The sequence below is a fragment of the Cherax quadricarinatus genome, unplaced genomic scaffold (assembly GCF_038502225.1).
Source record: "Cherax quadricarinatus isolate ZL_2023a unplaced genomic scaffold, ASM3850222v1 Contig253, whole genome shotgun sequence".
NCBI lineage: Eukaryota > Metazoa > Arthropoda > Malacostraca > Decapoda > Parastacidae > Cherax > Cherax quadricarinatus.
In genome coordinates, this window is record NW_027195279.1 from 127,012 (window position 1) to 147,449 (window position 20,438).

Genomic DNA, 20,438 nt, shown 5'->3' on the forward strand with positions numbered 1-20,438 from the left:
CAAGGTATACGCCTGGTGTACAAGGGTATACACCTGGTGTACAAGGGTATACACCTGGTGTACAAGGGTATACACCTGGTGTACAAGGGTATACACCTGGTGTACAAGGTATACACCTGGTGTACAAGGGTATACACCTGATGTACAAGGGTATACACCTGGTGTACAAGGGTATACACCTGGTGTACAAGGGTATACACCTGGTGTACAAGGGTATACACCTGGTGTACAAGGGTATACACCTGGTGTACAAGGGTATACACCTGATGTACAACGGTATACACCTGGTGTACAAGGGTATACACCTGGTGTACAAGGGTATACACCTGGTGTACAAGGGTATACACCTGGTGTACAAGGGTATACACCTGGTGTACAAGGGTATACACCTGGTGTACAAGGGTATACACCTGGTGTACAAGGGTATACACCTGGTGTACAAGGGTATACACCTGGTGTACAAGGGTATACACCTGGTGTACAAGGGTATACACCTGGTGTACAAGGGTATACACCTGGTGTACAAGGGTATACACCTGGTGTACAAGGGTATACACCTGGTGTACAAGGGTATACACCTGGTGTACAAGGGTATACACCTGGTGTACAAGGGTATACACCTGGTGTACAAGGGTATACACCTGGTGTACAAGGGTATACACCTGGTGTACAAGGGTATACACCTGGTGTACAAGGGTATACACCTGGTGTACAAGGGTATACGCCTGGTGTACAAGGTATACACCTGGTGTACAAGGGTATACACCTGGTGTACAAGGGTATACACCTGGTGTACAAGGGTATACACCTGGTGTACAAGGGTATACACCTGGTGTACAAGGGTATACACCTGGTGTACAAGGGTATACACCTGGTGTACAAGGGTATACACCTGGTGTACAAGGGTATACACCTGGTGTACAAGGGTATACACCTGGTGTACAAGGGTATACACCTGGTGTACAAGGGTATACACCTGGTGTACAAGGGTATACACCTGGTGTACAAGGGTATACACCTGGTGTACAAGGGTATACACCTGGTGTACAAGGTATACACCTGGTGTACAAGGGTATACACCTGGTGTACAAGGGTATACACCTGGTGTACAAGGGTATACACCTGGTGTACAAGGGTATACACCTGGTGTACAAGGGTATACACCTGGTGTACAAGGGTATACACCTGGTGTACAAGGGTATACGCCTGGTGTACAAGGTATACGCCTGGTGTACAAGGGTATACACCTGGTGTACAAGGGTATACACCTGGTGTACAAGGGTATACACCTGGTGTACAAGGGTATACACCTGGTGTACAAGGGTATACACCTGGTGTACAAGGTATACGCCTGGTGTACAAGGGTATACACCTGGTGTACAAGGGTATACACCTGGTGTACAAGGTATACGCCTGGTGTACAAGGGTATACACCTGGTGTACAAGGGTATACACCTGGTGTACAAGGGTATACACCTGGTGTACAAGGGTATACACCTGGTGTACAAGGGTATACACCTGGTGTACAAGGTATACACCTGGTGTACAAGGGTATACACCTGGTGTACAAGGGTATACACCTGGTGTACAAGGGTATACACCTGGTGTACAAGGGTATACACCTGGTGTACAAGGGTATACACCTGGTGTACAAGGGTATACACCTGGTGTACAAGGGTATACACCTGGTGTACAAGGGTATACACCTGGTGTACAAGGGTATACACCTGGTGTACAAGGGTATACACCTGGTGTACAAGGGTATACACCTGGTGTACAAGGGTATACACCTAGTGTACAAGGGTATACACCTGGTGTACAAGGGTATACACCTGGTGTACAAGGGTATACACCTGGTGTACAAGGGTATACACCTGGTGTACAAGGGTATACACCTGGTGTACAAGGGTATACACCTGGTGTACAAGGGTATACACCTGGTGTACAAGGGTATACACCTAGTGTACAAGGGTATACACCTGGTGTACAAGGGTATACACCTGGTGTACAATAATATGCATCTCCTAGTGTACAAGGATATACACCACCTGGTGTACAAGGATATACACCTGGTGTACAAGGATATACACCTCTCAGTGTGTACATCCTGCCACTCTCAACTTCAGTATAAAGTAATTACTTTACAACAACAAATTCTAAAGTTGCGTGAGGTGAGATACTTGCGCGAGGCGAGATACTTGCGTGAGGTGAGATACTTACCTGAGGTGAGGGAGCAGAGAACTGTCCATTACCAAGGTTGTTCACACCCCGTATTCTGAACTCATGTGATGACCAGGGGGAGAGAACGTCGCCCAGCTGGTACTCTCGACGACCATTGGTAGGATCTATCAGCTAGGGAAGGAAACGAACAATTTACAACTTGGGTGATGATACAGTAGTCTCCCTGTATCCACGGGGGATATCTTCCAAGACCTACCATGGATACTAACTTGGGTAATGATACAGTAGTCCCCCTATATCTGTGGGGGACATCTTCATAGACCTACCATGGATACTAACTTGGGTAATGATACAGTAGGCCCCCTGTATCTGTTGTTGTGTAACAAGTACTGAGAACGGAACCAGTGTTCTTATGTAAGAAGTACAGTGGACCCCCACCTTACGAACACATCACGTTACGTTAAATCCGCCATACGAAGCATTTGAACGCAAAAATTTTTCTCGCCTCACAATAAAAAACTCGCCTTACGTGATTCGTCTGGGACACGTCGCACGTGTGGCCTCAGCGCCAGTGTTTACAAGTCAGCCAGTGCGGTCGCATCTACGCATACATTCGGTACATTTCACATTATCCCAGTGTTTTTAGTGCTTGTAACTGCAAAATAAGTCACCATGGACCCCAAGAAAGCTTCTAGTGCCATCCCTGTGGTAAAAAGGGTGAGAATTATTATGGAACTGAAAAGAGAGATTAAGGAAATGTGTGCAAAGTGGGCTGAACTGCAAACCTTTACAGATGAAAATCACCCTGACACAGCTACTGCAAGCCGTGTTGGCAACCTGTACAATGACAATTTTATGGCCCATTTTAGGAAAGTCTTAAGGGAACGGGAGGTACAGACCTCTATGGACAGATTTGTTGTGCGACAGAGGTCCAGTGACTCTCAAGCTGGTCCTTAATGGCACTAAAAGAAGGGAAGTAACCCCAGAAAAGGACTTGCTACCTCAAGTCCTAATGGAAGGGGATTCCCCTTCTAAACAATAACTTCCACACACTCCCCTCCTCCCATCCCATCAATCATCACCAGATCTTCAATAAAGGTAAGTGTCATGTATTCTATTCTTAGTAGAGTAGTAATTGTGCATGTCTTCTTCAGTTTGTGTGTATTAAAATTAATATTTCAAGTGGTAAAATTTTTTTTTTCTCATACTTTGGGGTGTCAGGAATGGATTAATTTGATTTCCATTATTTCTTATGGGGAAAATTAATTCAGCTAACGATAATTTCGGCTTACGATGAGCTCTCAGGAATGGATTAATATCGTAAGGCGGGGGTCCACTGTACTGAGAACTGAACCAGTGTTCTTGTTACTGTACAAGAAGTACTGAGAACTGAACCAGTGTTCTTGTAATGTAAGAAGTACTGAGAACTGAACCAGTGTTCTTGTTATGTAAGAAGTACTGAGAACTGAACCAGTTTTCTTGTTATGTAAGAAGTACTGAGAACTGAACCAGTGTTCTTGTTATGTAAGAAGTACTGAGAACTGAACCAGTGTTCTTGTTACTGTACAAGAAGTACTGAGAACTGAACCAGTGTTCTTGTTACTGTACAAGAAGTACTGAGAACTGAACCAGTGTTCTTGTTAAGTAAGAAGTACTGAGAACTGAACCAGTGTTCTTGTTAAGTAAGAAGTACTGAGAACTGAACAAGTGTTCTTGTTACTGTACAAGAAGTACTGAGAACTGAACCAGTGTTCTTGTTAAGTAAGAAGTACTGAGAACTGAACCAGTGTTCTCGTTACTGTACAAGAAGTACTGAGAACTGAACCAGTGTTCTTGTTAAGTAAGAAGTACTGAGAACTGAACCAGTGTTTTGTTATGTAAGAAGTACTGAGAACTGAACCAGTGTTCTTATTATGTAAGAAGTACTGAGAACTGAACCAGTGTTCTTGTTATGTAAGAAGTACTGAGAACTGAACCAGTGTTCTTGTTATGTAAGAAGTACTGAGAACTGAACCAGTGTTCTTGTTACTGTACAAGAAGTACTGAGAACTGAACTAGTGTTCTTGTTATGTAAGAAGTACTGAGAACTGAACCAGTGTTCTTGTTATGTAAGAAGTACTGAGAACTGAACCAGTGTTCTTGTTACTGTACAAGAAGTACTGAGAACTGAACCAGTGTTCTTGTTACTGTACAAGAAGTACTGAGAACTGAACCAGTGTTCTTGTTAAGTAAGAAGTACTGAGAACTGAACCAGTGTTCTTGTTACTGTACAAGAAGTACTGAGAACTGAACCAGTGTTCTTGTTAAGTAAGAAGTACTGAGAACTGAACCAGTGTTCTCGTTGCTGTACAAGAAGTACTGAGAACTGAACCAGTGTTCTTGTTAAGTAAGAAGTACTGAGAACTGAACCAGTGTTCTTGTTACTGTACAAGAAGTACTGAGAACTGAACCAGTGTTCTTGTTAAGTAAGAAGTACTGAGAACTGAACCAGTGTTCTTGTTAAGTAAGAAGTACTGAGAACTGAACCAGTGTTCTTGTTAAGTAAGAAGTACTGAGAACTGAACCAGTGTTCTCGTTACTGTACAAGAAGGACTGAGAACTGAACCAGTGTTCTTGTTAAGTAAGAAGTACTGAGAACTGAACCAGTGTTCTTGTTAAGTAAGAAGTACTGAGAACTGAACCAGTGTTCTTGTTACTGTACAAGAAGTACTGAGAACTGAACCAGTGTTCTTGTTAAGTAAGAAGTACTGAGAACTGAACCAGTGTTCTTGTTAAGTAAGAAGTACTGAGAACTGAACCAGTGTTCTTGTTAAGTAAGAAGTACTGAGAACTGAACCAGTGTTCTTGTTACTGTACAAGAAGTACTGAGAACTGAACCAGTGTTCTTGTTAAGTAAGAAGTACTGAGAACTGAACCAGTGTTCTCGTTACTGTACAAGAAGTACTGAGAACTGAACCAGTGTTCTTGTTAAGTAAGAAGTACTGAGAACTGAACCAGTGTTCTTGTTACTGTACAAGAAGTACTGAGAACTGAACCAGTGTTCTTGTTAAGTAAGAAGTACTGAGAACTGAACCAGTGTTCTTGTTAAGTAAGAAGTACTGAGAACTGAACCAGTGTTCTTGTTAAGTAAGAAGTACTGAGAACTGAACCAGTGTTCTCGTTACTGTACAAGAAGGACTGAGAACTGAACCAGTGTTCTTGTTAAGTAAGAAGTACTGAGAACTGAACCAGTGTTCTTGTTAAGTAAGAAGTACTGAGAACTGAACCAGTGTTCTTGTTACTGTACAAGAAGTACTGAGAACTGAACCAGTGTTCTTGTTAAGTAAGAAGTACTGAGAACTGAACCAGTGTTCTTGTTAAGTAAGAAGTACTGAGAACTGAACCAGTGTTCTTGTTAAGTAAGAAGTACTGAGAACTGAACCAGTGTTCTTGTTACTGTACAAGAAGTACTGAGAACTGAACCAGTGTTCTTGTTAAGTAAGAAGTACTGAGAACTGAACCAGTGTTCTTGTTAAGTAAGAAGTACTGAGAACTGAACCAGTGTTCTCGTTACTGTACAAGAAGTACTGAGAACTGAACCAGTGTTCTCGTTACTGTACAAGAAGTACTGAGAACTGAACCAGTGTTCTTGTTACTGTACAAGAAGTACTCAGAACTGAACCAGTGTTCTTGTTACTGTACAAGAAGTACTGAGAACTGGTCAGCATCTCTCTCTGGGAAAATAGTTCTGATTACTGAACAAAACTTACTATTTTCAAGAACTCACACAAGTGCAGGCCTAAAATAACAGGTGATTTTTATATACTATTACATATATTTTACACAAAAAACCCGCACACAGGTGAAAGAAACTTATGACGAGGTTTTGGTCCAACTTGGACTGGGGCAGGGTTTCCCGAAAAAGAAGAAACACTTTCATCATCACTCGCTCCATCACTGTGTTGCAGGAAGCATGTCAATTAGTGTTATTTCTATTAACTAGTCACGTGTGGCTAGTTGATGCTCGAAGCCGAACTGAATTGTCGTCTTGAGCTTCCTTTTCCTATGTGCGGGTTATTCATAGTTCTTAGCTCCGTTTTTACTAGTTAGCAAGTAATTATATAATGTAATAAGTCTTACCTAATTACTAAATATATAAAGACAAACTTTTGTTTTTCTTTTTACATTTAGGTGACCTAAAAAATAAATCTTTTGTTTTTCTTTATATGTCACCTTGCCAGGGTGGGAGACTGCTGGTGTGTTGACAAAGTAAGTCTTACCTTGGCTGTAACATTCTCAGCTACAGTTATCCATTTCTTGGACCATTGTGTGCGAGTCTGTATGGTATAACTCTCGATAGGCTGTCCATTACTTGCACCGTCAGTCCACTGAACACGAGCACTGGTGCTGGTCAGGTCCACGGCAGCTACTCCACCTAACATACAGAATATATAATGAACGATAACGAAATACCTTTGTCTGAAGTGAGATACACATAGTAAGGAAAGACTGATATGTTTGTGTCTCAAAGCCAAGAAATGCACATGCATACAGGCGGGCCCGGGCCCCATTTACACAGCAGTTTAGGCTCTAGGCTACTGTGTGGCCCCACTTATACAGCAGATTAGGTTCCTGGCTACTGCTGTAAAGTGAATCATTGTCTGATAATATGTTTACACTATCATATATTAAGTGAGCAACAGCGCTAGGCCTAAAAAATGCACATACAGTACACACATTAATTACTCAAGTCCGGCAGGCCGGACTTGAGTCCTGGAGATGGGAAGTACAGTGCCTGCACTCTGAAGGAGGGGTGTTTAATGTTGCAGTTTAAAAACTGTAGTGTAAAGCACCCTTCTGGCAAGACAGTGATGGAGTGAATGATGGTGAAAGTTTTTCTTTTTCGGGCCACCCTGCCTTGGTGGGCCACCCTGCCTTGGTGGACCACCCTGCCTTGGTGGACCACCCTGCCTTGGTGGGAATCGGCCAGTGTGATGATAAAAAAAAAAAAAAAATATATTTTTCTCCTTAACTTATAGTGAGTAATGAATATATTTACTGTATGAAGTCCGAAAACATTAAGAACGGGTATAATTTAAAACCGCTTCATTAGCAAAACATTGTAAAGGAAAGCGCTGTAAAGTGGGGCCCACCTGTATATCACTGACACACTCAAAAGACATGATAATGAAAATTTCTTAGGTTTATATTATTATTATTATTATAATCAAAAAAGAAGCGCTAAGCCACAAGGACTATACAGCTCTTAGGTTTATAGCTTAACACTAAAACTCAACACTTGCATCTAGGACACACCTAAGGAAATTTATATAACTTTGCATTCTTTCAGAAATATGCTACAATGCATCACAAACAACAATGATCACTCAGTATAATTATATCTTTACCTCACTTGTGGTATATTTAGCTGAGGATCTACAAAAGCAAATCACCTAAAACTCAAAAAAATCTAACAAGTAAATTGGTGTCTGAATGTGGAGTTGACAGACAGTGAGATATACAACACATGGAAAAGATCTTCACATACTGCAAAATATCAATGGATATAATGGGTGTTATTAGATGCAATTTTTCCCCATAAAATGTCTCCAAAAACCACCCTGCGTCCTATAAACTGAAGGTCAGTGATGGGAGCTATAAGTATGTGACGTGGGGTGGGCTGTAGCTCTCCCAGTTACGTCCAATGTCAAGCCAATGAAACGAAAACACGCCTTATAAGCCGCAAAATACGATATATACACTGAGATACATACCTCTGTGTCATCCACTGAGACACACACACCACTATGCACAGGTAATCCTTAACTTACAATAAGGTTATGTTCTGATGAATCCATCATACGTTGAAAATATCATGTCGAATATGAATACAAGTAAATAAGCTAGGTAGTAGGTTGGTAGACAGCCACTACCCAGGAAGGTATCGTCCAGCTAAGCGATGACAGGATTGCTGGTGCCTTTTCTGTCCCATGAACATGTAGGATAACAGGTATATCTTGCTATTTCTACTTACACTAAGGTCACACTACACATTCATGTACATGCATATATATGCACACCCATCTGGGTTTTCTTCTATTTTCTTAACCCTTTCACTGATTGTACCACAGTACTGTGGCTCTGAGGTCACTGTCAGTGTCACAGTACTACGCCATGAGCTTAGCTCACTTAGATAAGCCTTAAGTGGTAAATCTGGGCCTAGATATGAAAGAATGGGTCTATGTGATAAGTGTGCACCATATAAAAAAAATCCTGCAGCACGTGGTGCATAACAAGAAAAAACTGCAACTGTGTTTTTGGTTTAAAAGAGCAACTTTGCAGTGTATTTTCACATGGGTTTTATGGCTGTAATCTCGGTTTTTTGACAGAATGGAAGATATATGCATCGGCGATTTCGCCCACTTTGAGCCCGATTTTTGGTCAATTCCAATGTTCCAGTCGACCAAACTCACAGCTATTTCGCTGGAACTCCATTTGTTCTATTGACTGAGTACAAGAAACTGCCCATTTACCAATTTCAACTACACAAAAAAGTGATCAGAAATTGGCAATTTGGCCAATTTCTGACCAATAGGCAATTTGGCCAATTTCACACAAATTTCAAAAGATGCCAATTTCAAAATAGTGTCCAGAATAAACAGTGCAGACATTCCTGGCACTAAAATAACATTTTCTCTGTTCATTAGTCATATCTCCAGATCCCTCTTATATTACTCTTACTTTCCATTTTGAATTTTTATTCACACAAAAAATAGATGATTTACTGTTATGCAGACTACTGCATTATTGTAATAATTGTACAAATAATGTCAACCCATTCATGACTGCGTATTAGACTGGCCGGTTGGACACATATTGGACAGTGATGTCATTTGTTTGCTCTTGAACATCAGCAAAAATCGAACATTTCCACTACTTTGAGCTTAATTTCAAGGTACTTTTCATCGTGAAACCAATCAAAATCATCTCTATTTCCGTAATATATCTTCCATTCTATCAAATGAGACCAAGAAAATGAGAATACAACCATAAATACCATACCAAAATACACCTCAAAGTCGGCATTTTAAACCAAAAACACTGTCAGATTTTTTTTATCATTATGAACTGCATGCTGAAGAATTTTTTTTATACTGCATACATTGATCATACAGACCCATTCTCTCATGTGTAGGTCTATCAGCTTTCTCCCACTAGATCTGAAGCCGCTAGAATTTTGGCATATTAATACGACACCAACACTGGCTTGTAAGCCGTACTAATATTGCACCGACAGTGAAAGGGTTAAATTCTTTGACGCTGCGGACAAGTTTTAGGGGTCTGGGACCCTGAAAATGTTAATAGTTCTTGTTTTTGTTTATTTACTCTTATCTCCATGGGGAAGTGGAACAGAATTCTTCCTCCGTAAGTCATGTGTGTCGTTAAGAGGTGAATAAAACACCGGGAACAAGGGGCTAGTAGCCCCTTCTCCTGTATACATTACTAAAGTTAAAAAGAGAAACTTTTGTTTTTCTTTTTGGGCCACCCCGCCTCGGTGGGGTACGGCCGGTTTGCTGAAAGAAGTAGTAGCAGTTAATCCTATCAATAAATGTACAGTCCGAAAAAGTCTTACAGCTTTATCGCACCACTGTAAAGTCTAAATATCATAAGTTGAACCATTGCAAAGTGAGGAAATCTTTAACAAACATTAACTCTCAGGCCACAGCAGGATTCAAACTTGCACACTCTGTATCTAATTACACACACAGTACAGTGGTACCCCGAGTTTCGTACAAAATTTGTTCCAGAAGGCTGTTTGAGTGCTATTACCAAACAAATTTGTTCCCATAAGGAATAATGTAAACTAGATTAATCCGTTTCAGATCCCCAAAAACACACTTACAAATGCACTTACAATAATACACTTACATAATTGTTCAAGTTGGGAGCTGTACGAAACTCGTGGTACCACTGTACTTTGATACAGTGTGTATGGGTTCGAATCCTGCAGTGGATGGAGAGGTAATGCTTGATATATATTATCTGGGGACCTCTGCAAAGATGGTGATTATGTGTGAATGATGGTGAAAGTGTTGAGTGATGGTGAAAGTGTCAAGTGATGGTGAAAGTGTCGATGATGGTGAAAGTGTCGAGTAATGGTGAAAGTGTTGAATGATGGTGAAAGTGTCGAGTGATGGTGAAAGTGTTTCTTTCTTGTTTGGGTCACCCTGTCCTGACAGGAGATGACAGATGTGTTGGAGAAAAAAAAGTGTGTGTGTGTGTCTGTGTGTGTGTGTGTGTGTGTGTGTGAGTGTGTGTGTGTGTGTGTGTGTGTGTGTGTGTGTGTGTGTGTGTGTGTGTGTGTGTGTGTGTGTGTGTGTGTGTGTGTGTGTGTGTGTGTGTGTGTGTGTGTGTGAGTGTGTGTGTGTGTGTGAGAGTGTGAGTGTGAGTGTGAGTGTGTGTGTGTGTGTGTGTGTGTGTGAGAGTGTGAGTGTGAGTGTGAGTGTGTGTGTGTGTGTGTGTGTGTGTGTGTGTGTGTGTGTGTGTGTGTGTGTGTGTGTGTGTGTGTGTGTGTGTGTGTGTGTGTGTGTGTGTGTACTCTCCTATTTGTACTCGCCTATTTGTGGTTGCAGGGGTCGATTCACAGCTCCTGGCCCCGCCTCTTCGCTGATTGCTACTAGGTCCTCTCTCTCCCTGCCCCATGAGCTCTATCATACCTCGCCTTAAAACTATGTATGGTTCCTGCCTCCACTACATCACTTTCTAGGCTATTCCATGGCCTGACTACTCTATGACTGAAGAAATACTTCCTAACATCCCTTTGATTCATCTGAGTGTGTGTGTGCGTGCGTGCGTGCGTGTGTGCATGCGTGCGTGCGTGCGTGATACTAACCACAAGGTCCTGGAGGGCCACGAACAATGAGAGTCGAGGAGATGGCAATCTTGGCCACAGGGGTCATAGCTACACATTCGTAAACGCCTGCATCTGCCAGCGACACGTTCACAATGCGCAGGTGACCTTCACGATAACCCTGAAATCATTGAGATGTTAAAAAAATCCACATTGCCACATTTATCTTGCACTATATTCATAAGAATGTCTTAATATAAGTAATTTAAGTGTGAGGAAAATCCCAATACGCAGACTTTTAGACAAAACTGTAAGACTGATTTACAATTTAGGTGTTATTTGCAAAGTCAAAACAAAATGTGTACTGCATAAAATAAAAGTGAATATGCATTTGAAATTAGAATTTCTAAATTTATGACCACTTAGAGAACATACAGTAGCCTGGAACCTAACCTGCTGTATAAGCAGGGCCCTATAGTAGCCCGAAGCCTAACCTGCTGTAAAAGCGGGGCCCTCCTGTATAACAGAAATCTTAACTTAAGTTTAGGCAAGTATTACAAAAAAAGTAATTTTTAAAAGAAGACGGCAAGATTTACTCCTTTTGTAATAAAGAGTTCGGGATACATAAATACACACATTAAAATCAATTAATCTTTAATATATAAAAATCAACTATCTTTGGTCTAGAGGTATTTGAACTAACATATGATAATATGTACATGTTACTATAATAAATTATAATTAGCATCTTACTAAAATAATAAATAATTCGTAACCCTACACAGGATACAACTCTCTTGACACTACTGTGTCACTATATATATATATATATATATCTCTATGCTAAAATAATAAATTAAGTAACATTTAAAATAATATATTACAGTCAACTGTTTCTCACGACACTTATCCGGTCGAGGCCAGTCACATGATACTATTCAGTGTACACTACAACCAGGCCATCTTCAGTGTCCCACGACACCCTTTTCATCTCAGTGTTCCACTACGGTCCTGTGCATATCTCAGTGTTCCACTCCATCATACGTTCCTAAGTGTCACACTACGGTCCTGGTCCAGTTCAGTGTAACACTCCAACCTTTTCTTCATGTAATGTCCCACTAAACAGCATCTGATGATTCCAGCCCACAGTTGATCAGCGTAGACGGTGAGTCCACAGACATCACCAGTAGTCCAGTAAATCCTCTCCAAAGCCAGTTGACACACCGCTAGCCGAACACCATGCTGCAAGCTCACTGAATGCGGCCGTCAAGTAACTGAGGCCAACAGACTCAGTGAGCTGCGGTGAGCGGTTCTTCTAACGCCAGTAGATAGGTACGATTAGGTGGTCAGGTACCTACTGCGTAGATGTGTACCCTGAGGAGTTCAGGTACTTAATGTTGCTGAAGCCAGTAGACGTGTACCCTTAGGTGTTCAGGTACCTACTGCTTAGGTGCGTACCCTGAGGTGCTCAGGTACATAATACTGCGGTGCGTACCGTGAGGCGCTCAGGTACATACTGTTTCTAAAGCCAGTAGACTGTACGATTAGGTGGTCAGGTACCTACTGCTTAGATGCGCACCGTGAGGCACTCAGGCACTTACTGATCTAAGGCCGGCTCAGCAGTCCCCACATTGGGTTTGATGACGTACCCAGTGGTACTGCCGGCCGGCAGGTTAACTATTTAACCGCTAGTTTGGCAGGGGGCCGCAACAGCAAGTAATATTTCTTCATTTTAAGCACTCTTGAATTTCATACATGGTTTTCAATGGGAATAATGGGGTTCATGTAGCAGTTGCTCTTCCCTTGTCCCTACCTCCCACTTTCCCTGACAACAATGCTTGTAATGGCTTGACAAAGCTCCGAGTGAGTGAAACATTGCCACAGTAAAATGTCACATTAGTTACATCAGAGTTCTTTTACCTAGAAATGCTTGCCTGTAAAAAACACACAAAACGGATGGAGTTAGAACCCATGGCAAGCGAGTCGTAAAACTCCAGGCCAGCACGTAAGCCACTGGACCAGCTGGCTACAATAAGATTCATCCAACTAGGTATATTTATACGCCATAAGGAGGTTAGCTCACCATAGGTTCAGACCCCACCCGTTCCTTGGTTTGTTTGAATCGCACTATTACGATTTTGCGAGTACTTCTTGCCTGCACTGACCGTCTGGTAGGGAGGCTCTCTCTTGCTCACATACACCTCTTGTGCTCTCTGTTTCAAAAACATCGATGTCTCGTATGGATTGTCCTGTTGGAAAATATAACCATAAGTCTTTCATTATAATAAGCAGAACCGCAAGAAAATAAAACGTAAAGTCGTCTGCCTTAATAAACAGAATACCACAAAATATTATCTGCAGGTACTGTTCAAAATAACACAGATAATTACAACAAATTATATACAGATGCAGAGTATATATTATATATATATATTATATATATTATATATATTATATATATATTACTGTAACCACGAACAAGTGGTATTGATCAATAACAATGCTGTGCTAGCCAAGGATTTGAACCCATGTTGTACTGGCCCACCACTGTGAGCAAGAACCACATGACGACTTGACTGTGGGTTAAGTCGTCATGTGGTTCTCATTCACAACGGCAGGTCAGTACAACATCGGTTCGAATCCTTGGCTAGCACAGTATTGTTATTGATATTAAATATAGATATATGCTGTACTATGCAGAGGATATCTTATATATATATGCAGTACTATGCAAAGTATATATATATATATGTATATATATGATGAATGGCATGTACTTACATAGAGATTATAGAGTTTCCTTTGGAAGTCATACACATAGCCCTGGAAAATTAAATAAACAAATAAAAATAAAAAATAATGCTAGCTGCACAGACAACAAAGAAAAATACATACGACAACAAATTAGAAATCAATTTTTTTTGTAACAAACTGGCTGTCTCCCACCAAGGTAGGTGATGCAAAAAATAAGAAATGCTTTCATCATCACTCACTCCACTGCTGTCTTGCCAGAGGTGCACCTGTGCTGCAGTTCAGATCCCCTCCCCCCCCCAAATTGTAAATACCCCCACCTCTGCTTCAAAGTGCAGGCACTGTGCTTCCCACCTCCAGGACTCAAGTTCAGCTAACCGGTTTCCCTAAATCTCTTCATAAATGTTATCTTATTCGCAGTCCAACAGTAAGTCAAGTCATAAATACCACTTGCCTCCACTTACTCCTAATATACATGCTGGATGCCCAAGCCCCTCGCACACAAAACCTCCTTTACCCCCTCCCTCCAACCTTTCCTAGGACAACCCTTACCCTACCTTCCCTCCATTATAGATTTATAAGCCCTCCAAGTCATCCTGTTTTGTTGCAGCCTCTCTAAATGTCCAAACTATATCAATAACTCCTCTTCAGTCCTCTGGATAAAACTTTTAACAACTCTGCACCTCCTTATCTCCAAACTACAATTTTTTTTTTTTATTATCACACTGGCCGATTCCCACCAAGGCAGGGTGGACCACCAAGGCAGGGTGGATCGAAAAAGAAAAACTTTCACCATCATTCACTCCATCACTGTCTTGCCAGAAGGGTGCTTTACACTACAGTTTTTAAACTGCAACATTAACACCCGTCCTTCAGAGTGCAGGCACTGTACAAATTCTCTACATAATATTCACACCACACATTGCTTCCAGCTTCCTACTCGCTGCAACATTCACCACCTATGCTTCACATTCACATACGAGTGTTGGTATAACTATACTCCCATACATGCCCCTCTTTGCTTCCATGGATAGCATTGTCTCCACAGACTCCTCAGTGCACCACTCACCTTGTTCCCTTCATCAATTCTATGATTGTATTAATGTCAGCAATTCTATGATTTGTCTTTCATAGACCCATCTGCTGATAAGTTCACTCCCAAATATCTGAATACATTCACTTCCTCCACACTCCCTCCCTCCAATCTGATATCCAATCTTCCATTACCTAAATTTTTTATACTCTTATCCCCTATATTCACTTTTAATTTCCTTCTTTTACACACCCTCCCAACTCTGTCCATCAACCTTCATGTAAATATTTTAAATACTATATTATAATTTAGAAGGCTAAGGAGGGGTTGTTAAGGTGGTTTGGACATTTAGAGGATGGAGCAAAATAGGATGACTAAGAGGGTGTACAAATATGACATGGAAGATAGAGGAGGTACGGGGTGACCCTAAAGGGTTGAAGAGAGGCATTGTGAGCTTGGGGCTTTAACATCCAACATCCCTTTATGATCATGTTAGAGAGGAGTGAACAGAGACGAGTGGCTTTTAATGACTTGATTTGCTGTTGGAGTGTGAGCAGGGTAACATTTACAAAGGGATTCAGGGAAAACCGGTTAGCCAGTCATGGAGGAGGAAAGTACAGTGCCAGCACTCTGAAGGAGGGGTGCAGAAGTTACACATGAGGTCATCTAAACTGTGATGTATGCACACTTCTGGCAAGATAGTGACTCAATGAATGATGGTGAATGTGTTTCTTCCATTCTGGGTTATCCATCCTAGGTGGAAAATAGCTGCAGTGTTGCCAGTTACCCACAAACTTATTCAACAATAAGTCTGGTACTGAAAAACTGCAAAGAAAACATTAAAAGAAATATATGCAAAAGGATTTACAAGATATAATGGAAATTTAAAAGAAATAACGAAAATTTATATGAGATAATGAAGATTTATAAGAAATAATGGAAATTTAACAGAGATAATGGAAACTTAAGATACATAATGGAAATTAAGAGATCCAGGGCAGCTACTGTGTTACCAACACATTTACTGTTGCAATCACAGCCAAGTGTTAAACTTGCTGATGTTACACTGCAGGACAGCAGGCAATCAGACCTGATCCAAGGAGAGGGTTGCACCAATTCCTTGGATCAAGAGCAATTTACCTGTGAACATATCCCTCCCTTTCCCCTCGAAGAGACACAGCAGCCAACTGTACCTGTTCGTAGGCCAGGTGACGGAGATACTCCGTGTCATCCAGCTCGATGCGTAGACCGTTGTGCCTCCAGGTGTAAGTTGTGTCCAGGAGTGCGTCGGTGTGCGCCTCGCACTCCAGGTTAATAGTCTCACCCTTGGAGGTTGTTATTAGCTCTGGAGGACTCAGGTAAAACTCCGGCTTACCTGCTCAAACAGTAAATACGTGTTCTTATTGATACACTTTTGTTTTAGTGTTAATTTTACAGATTAAGATCTGTTATCCCACCCCAAATCATTTACAAGTACCTCCACCTCCTCCCATCCTACATGTACCTCCAAATCCTACCACCCCAAATGTACCTCCACCTCCTACCATCCCATATGTTCCTCTGCCTCCTACATGTTCCTCTGCCTCCTACCATCCCATATGTTCCTCAGTCTCCTACCATCCCATATGTTCCTCTGCCTCCTACCATCCCACATGTTCCTCTGCCTCCTACCATCCCACATGTTCCTCTGCCTCCTACCAACCCATATGTTCCTCTGCCTACCATCCCACATGTTCCTCTGCCTCCTACCATCCCATATGTTCCTCTGCCTCCTACCATCCCACATGTTCCTCTGCCTCCTACCATCCCACATGTTCCTCTGCCTCCTACCAACCCATATGTTCCTCTGCCTACCATCCCACATGTTCCTCTGCCTCCTACCATCCCATATGTTCCTCTGCCTCCTACCATCCCACATGTTCCTCTGCCTCCTACCATCCCACATGTTCCTCTGCCTCCTACCATCCCATATGTTCCTCTGCCTCCTACCATCCCACATGTTCCTCTGCCTCCTACCATCCTATATGTTCCTCTGCCTCCTACCATCCCACATGTTCCTCTGCCTCCTACCATCCTACATGTTCCTCCACCTCCTACTATCCCATATGTTCCACCACCACCTACCATCCCACATGTACCTCCACCTACCATCCCACATGTACCTCCACTCCTAAATCCAAAATACAATGAAAAGTTCCTTACCTTCATCCATATATTGTTCACTTATATACTTCAGTGTAAACACTGACTACACATCCTCCCCATCCTTGCTAAAATCTTTGTTCCTCTGCAATCCTACTATCTGTCTTACCCATAATTCTTTCAATAATAATTCTATAAATTCTCCATGGGTGAGTGAAGAAGAATGCTTCTTACACAACTCATGAGAGATGTAAGAGGCCACTAAAATGCTGGCAGGAAGCGGTGAGTGAAGAAGAATGCTTCTTACACAACTCATGAGAGATGTAAGAGGCCACTAAAATGCTGGCAGGAAGGGGTGAGTGAAGAAGAATGCTTCTTACACAACTCATGAGAGATGTAAGAGGCCACTAAAATGCTGGCAGGAAGCGGTGAGTGAAGAAGAATGCTTCTTACACAACTCATGAGAGATGTAAGAGGCCACTAAAATGCTGGCAGGAAGGGGTGAGTGAAGAAGAATGCTTCTTACACAACTCATGAGAGATGTAAGAGGCCACTAAAATGCTGGCAGGAAGGGGTGAGTGAAGAAGAATGCTTCTTACACAACTCATGAGAGATGTAAGAGGCCACTAAAATGCTGGCAGGAAGAGGCTAGTAACCCCTTCTCCTATATAAATTATTAAATTTAAAAAGAAGAAACTTTACAAAAGCATTTCTTCTTTTTTGGGTCACCGTGCTTCTGTGGGAGACGGCCGGCGTGTTAAAAAAATATAAATAGGTCATCAGGTTTTGTACAACTTTCCCTATATTATGGCCATCTTTCTACAACTTTGCTATTCCATCCATTTCTGGAGTTATCTCATTGTGAACAATAAGGCACAATACCATGACTGAAACAATACACAAATAACCCACATGTAGGAGAGAGAGTGAAGCTGATGATGACATTTCGGACTGACTTGGATCATTTACAAAGTCAAATAACACACAAGTGTGAGGAAGCCACTATATATACTGGCTCCCACACTCTTCTGCGTCAATGTGACATGTAAATGGTCCAATATTGACCACAATGTCGTCATAAGCTTCTCTCTCCTATGTGCGGGTTAATTGTGTATCTCACTGTGATCTGAGAAATGCAACAAAGAAATTACATACGCAGTACAATAAGTCGGCCGGAACTGGTGTCCGAGCCGTATGTATTCTCAGCATTACAAGTGTAGTTGCCTTCATCCTCCCGAGACACTGGGTCGATGATGAGGTTGCCATTACGAAGAATACGACGGCGGCCACCTGTCAAGTATACAATCACTGTAGTTTCCTGATCTAGTGTCTCATTCTGATGCAACTATAAGCAAACATATACAGAGGTTAATAATGGAGGGGGTATAAGAAGTTTTATGTGCAAGGGGCTTGGACATGCAGCAGGCACGTGAGTGTGTGTTAGATAGAAGTAAATGGAGATGAATGGTTTTTGGGACCTGATGACTGTTGGAGTATGAGCTGGGCAATATTTTGAGAAGGAATTCAGGGAAACCAGTTAGCCAGACTTGAGTCCTGGAGGTGGAAGTACAATGCCTGCACTTTAAAGGAAGGGACTGGGATATTGGCTGTCTGGAGTCACATCGAAACTGTTGTATCTGAGCACCTCTGCTAAGAAACTGATTATGTGTGAATGATGGTGAATATCTTGAATGATGGTGAAAGTATTTCTTTTTTTAAGTCACCCTGCCTCGGTGGGAGATGGCTGACATGTTGAAAAAAAAAATTAGAGCATCACATTCTGCATGTTACATACCTCTAGTACCACTTAATTTTAAAACACAATATCATATTTTCCAGCATATAAGGTGCATGATCCTAGGTAGTAGGCTGGTAGACAGCAACCACCCAGGGAGGTACTACTGCCCTGTGGTAGAAGGCTGCTAGACAGCAACTGCCCAGGGAGGTACTACCATCCTGCCAAGTGAGTGTAAAATGGGAGCCTGTAATTGTTTTACATGATGGTAGGATTGATGGTGTCTTTTTTCTGTCTCATAAACACACAAGATTTCAGGTACATCTTGCTACTTCTACTTACACATAGGTCACACTACACTTGCATGTACAAGAATATATATACACACCCATCTGGGTTATCTTCTATTTTTCTTACTAGTTCTTGTTTATTTCCTCTTATCTCCATGGGGAAGTGGAACAGAATTTTTCCTCCATAAGCCATGCGTGTCATAAGAGGCGACTAACATGCCGGGAGCAAGGGGCTAGTAACCCCTTCTCCTGTATACATTACTAAATTTAAAAAGAGAAACTTCTGTTTTTCTTTTTGGGCCACCCCGCCTCGGTGGGATACGGCTGGTGCATTGAAAGAAGATAAAGTGTACGATCACATGAGATATATAAGACGATGTTTCCAAGCAGTTGTAATATAACACTAGTAAACAACTGCTAAAATGCAACACAAACCCTACAGTTGACCCTCACCTTGAGCATATAAGGCACAGACTGATTTTCCAAGATTTTTTGTGGGAAAAAATGCACCTTATTTGCCAGAAAATATGGTAACTGCCTGAAAGCATATTTCATCTTTCTTTAGGCCCCTCCAAAATAACCGAACATAACATACCGTTTCCGATGACTAATCCATTTTGCCGCCACACGAATGTAGGTCTGGGAGCAGCCTCAGGATTGCAGACAATAGTGACATTTTTGCCTTCAGAGGCGTACATCTCAGCCTCCAGAGGTTTCTTACGGAAAGTGGGAGCCAACTCTGAAGAAATAAGAAGATAATCATTTAACAATAAAAAGAAGGACTTAAGTGATTAAGTCAATCTTTCTTTCTCTCTCTCTCTCTCTTTCTTTTCTGCACACATGAACACACAGACTGTTGGAAGTTGAAGACTCAGATGAGTCACAGGATTGTTAGGAAGTATTTCTCCAGTCACAGAGTTGTCAGAAAGTTGAATAGTCAGGGAAGTGATGTAGCGGAGGCAGGATCCATACACAGCTTTAAGAAGAGGTATGATAAAGCTCATGGAGCAGGAAGAGTGACCTAGTAGCAACTATGAAGAGGCAGGTCCAAGAGTTGTGACTTGAACCCTGCAATCACAACTAGGTGAGTACACACACACAAGCAGGAGTGGGTGCACATATACAGCCACCAGCAATGCTCCGAATACTTACTGTCACTGGACTGGTCCTGGGAATCTCTCAACAGTCAGCGTGCATGACAGTGTCAGTCAGTAGCCATACAAATATTTGACAAAGTAACCAAGGTTAGAAAAATGAGCTTAACCAAAAACTGACAAGAAAAAGCTCTTCGGTGAGGATGCGTCAAGAAGCCACTGTTTACAGTACATCGTAGATTTGCAGTCAGCTGGTATACCAAAAACAAGTCTTGGTATCAGGACTACAGCCAGGATAAATAACAAAAAAAGGCACAATACCGTGACTGGAACAATACACAAATAACCCGCACATAAAAGAGAGAAGCTTACGACGACGTTT

The 20,438-nt window shown here is 41.8% G+C and overlaps 1 protein-coding gene across 2 annotated transcripts in view; it reads right to left on the reverse strand.

Moving 5' to 3' along the window:
* Positions 1–20,438, reverse strand: part of Cont (Contactin) — an 88,086-nt gene that overhangs the window by 21,772 nt on the left and 45,876 nt on the right. Inside the window, exons 12-19 of one of the 2 annotated variants that reach the window (XM_070080254.1) lie at positions 19,558–19,701; positions 18,093–18,227; positions 15,989–16,170; positions 13,793–13,834; positions 13,177–13,260; positions 11,054–11,192; positions 6,441–6,595; positions 2,221–2,352 (exon numbers count right to left, since the gene is read on the reverse strand). In XM_070080254.1, the coding sequence (XP_069936355.1) occupies positions 2,221–2,352; positions 6,441–6,595; positions 11,054–11,192; positions 13,177–13,260; positions 13,793–13,834; positions 15,989–16,170; positions 18,093–18,227; positions 19,558–19,701 (1,013 nt within the window). The remainder of the gene's footprint in view (positions 1–2,220; positions 2,353–6,440; positions 6,596–11,053; positions 11,193–13,176; positions 13,261–13,792; positions 13,835–15,988; positions 16,171–18,092; positions 18,228–19,557; positions 19,702–20,438) is intronic. The other variant, XM_070080255.1, reaches the window with a different exon arrangement.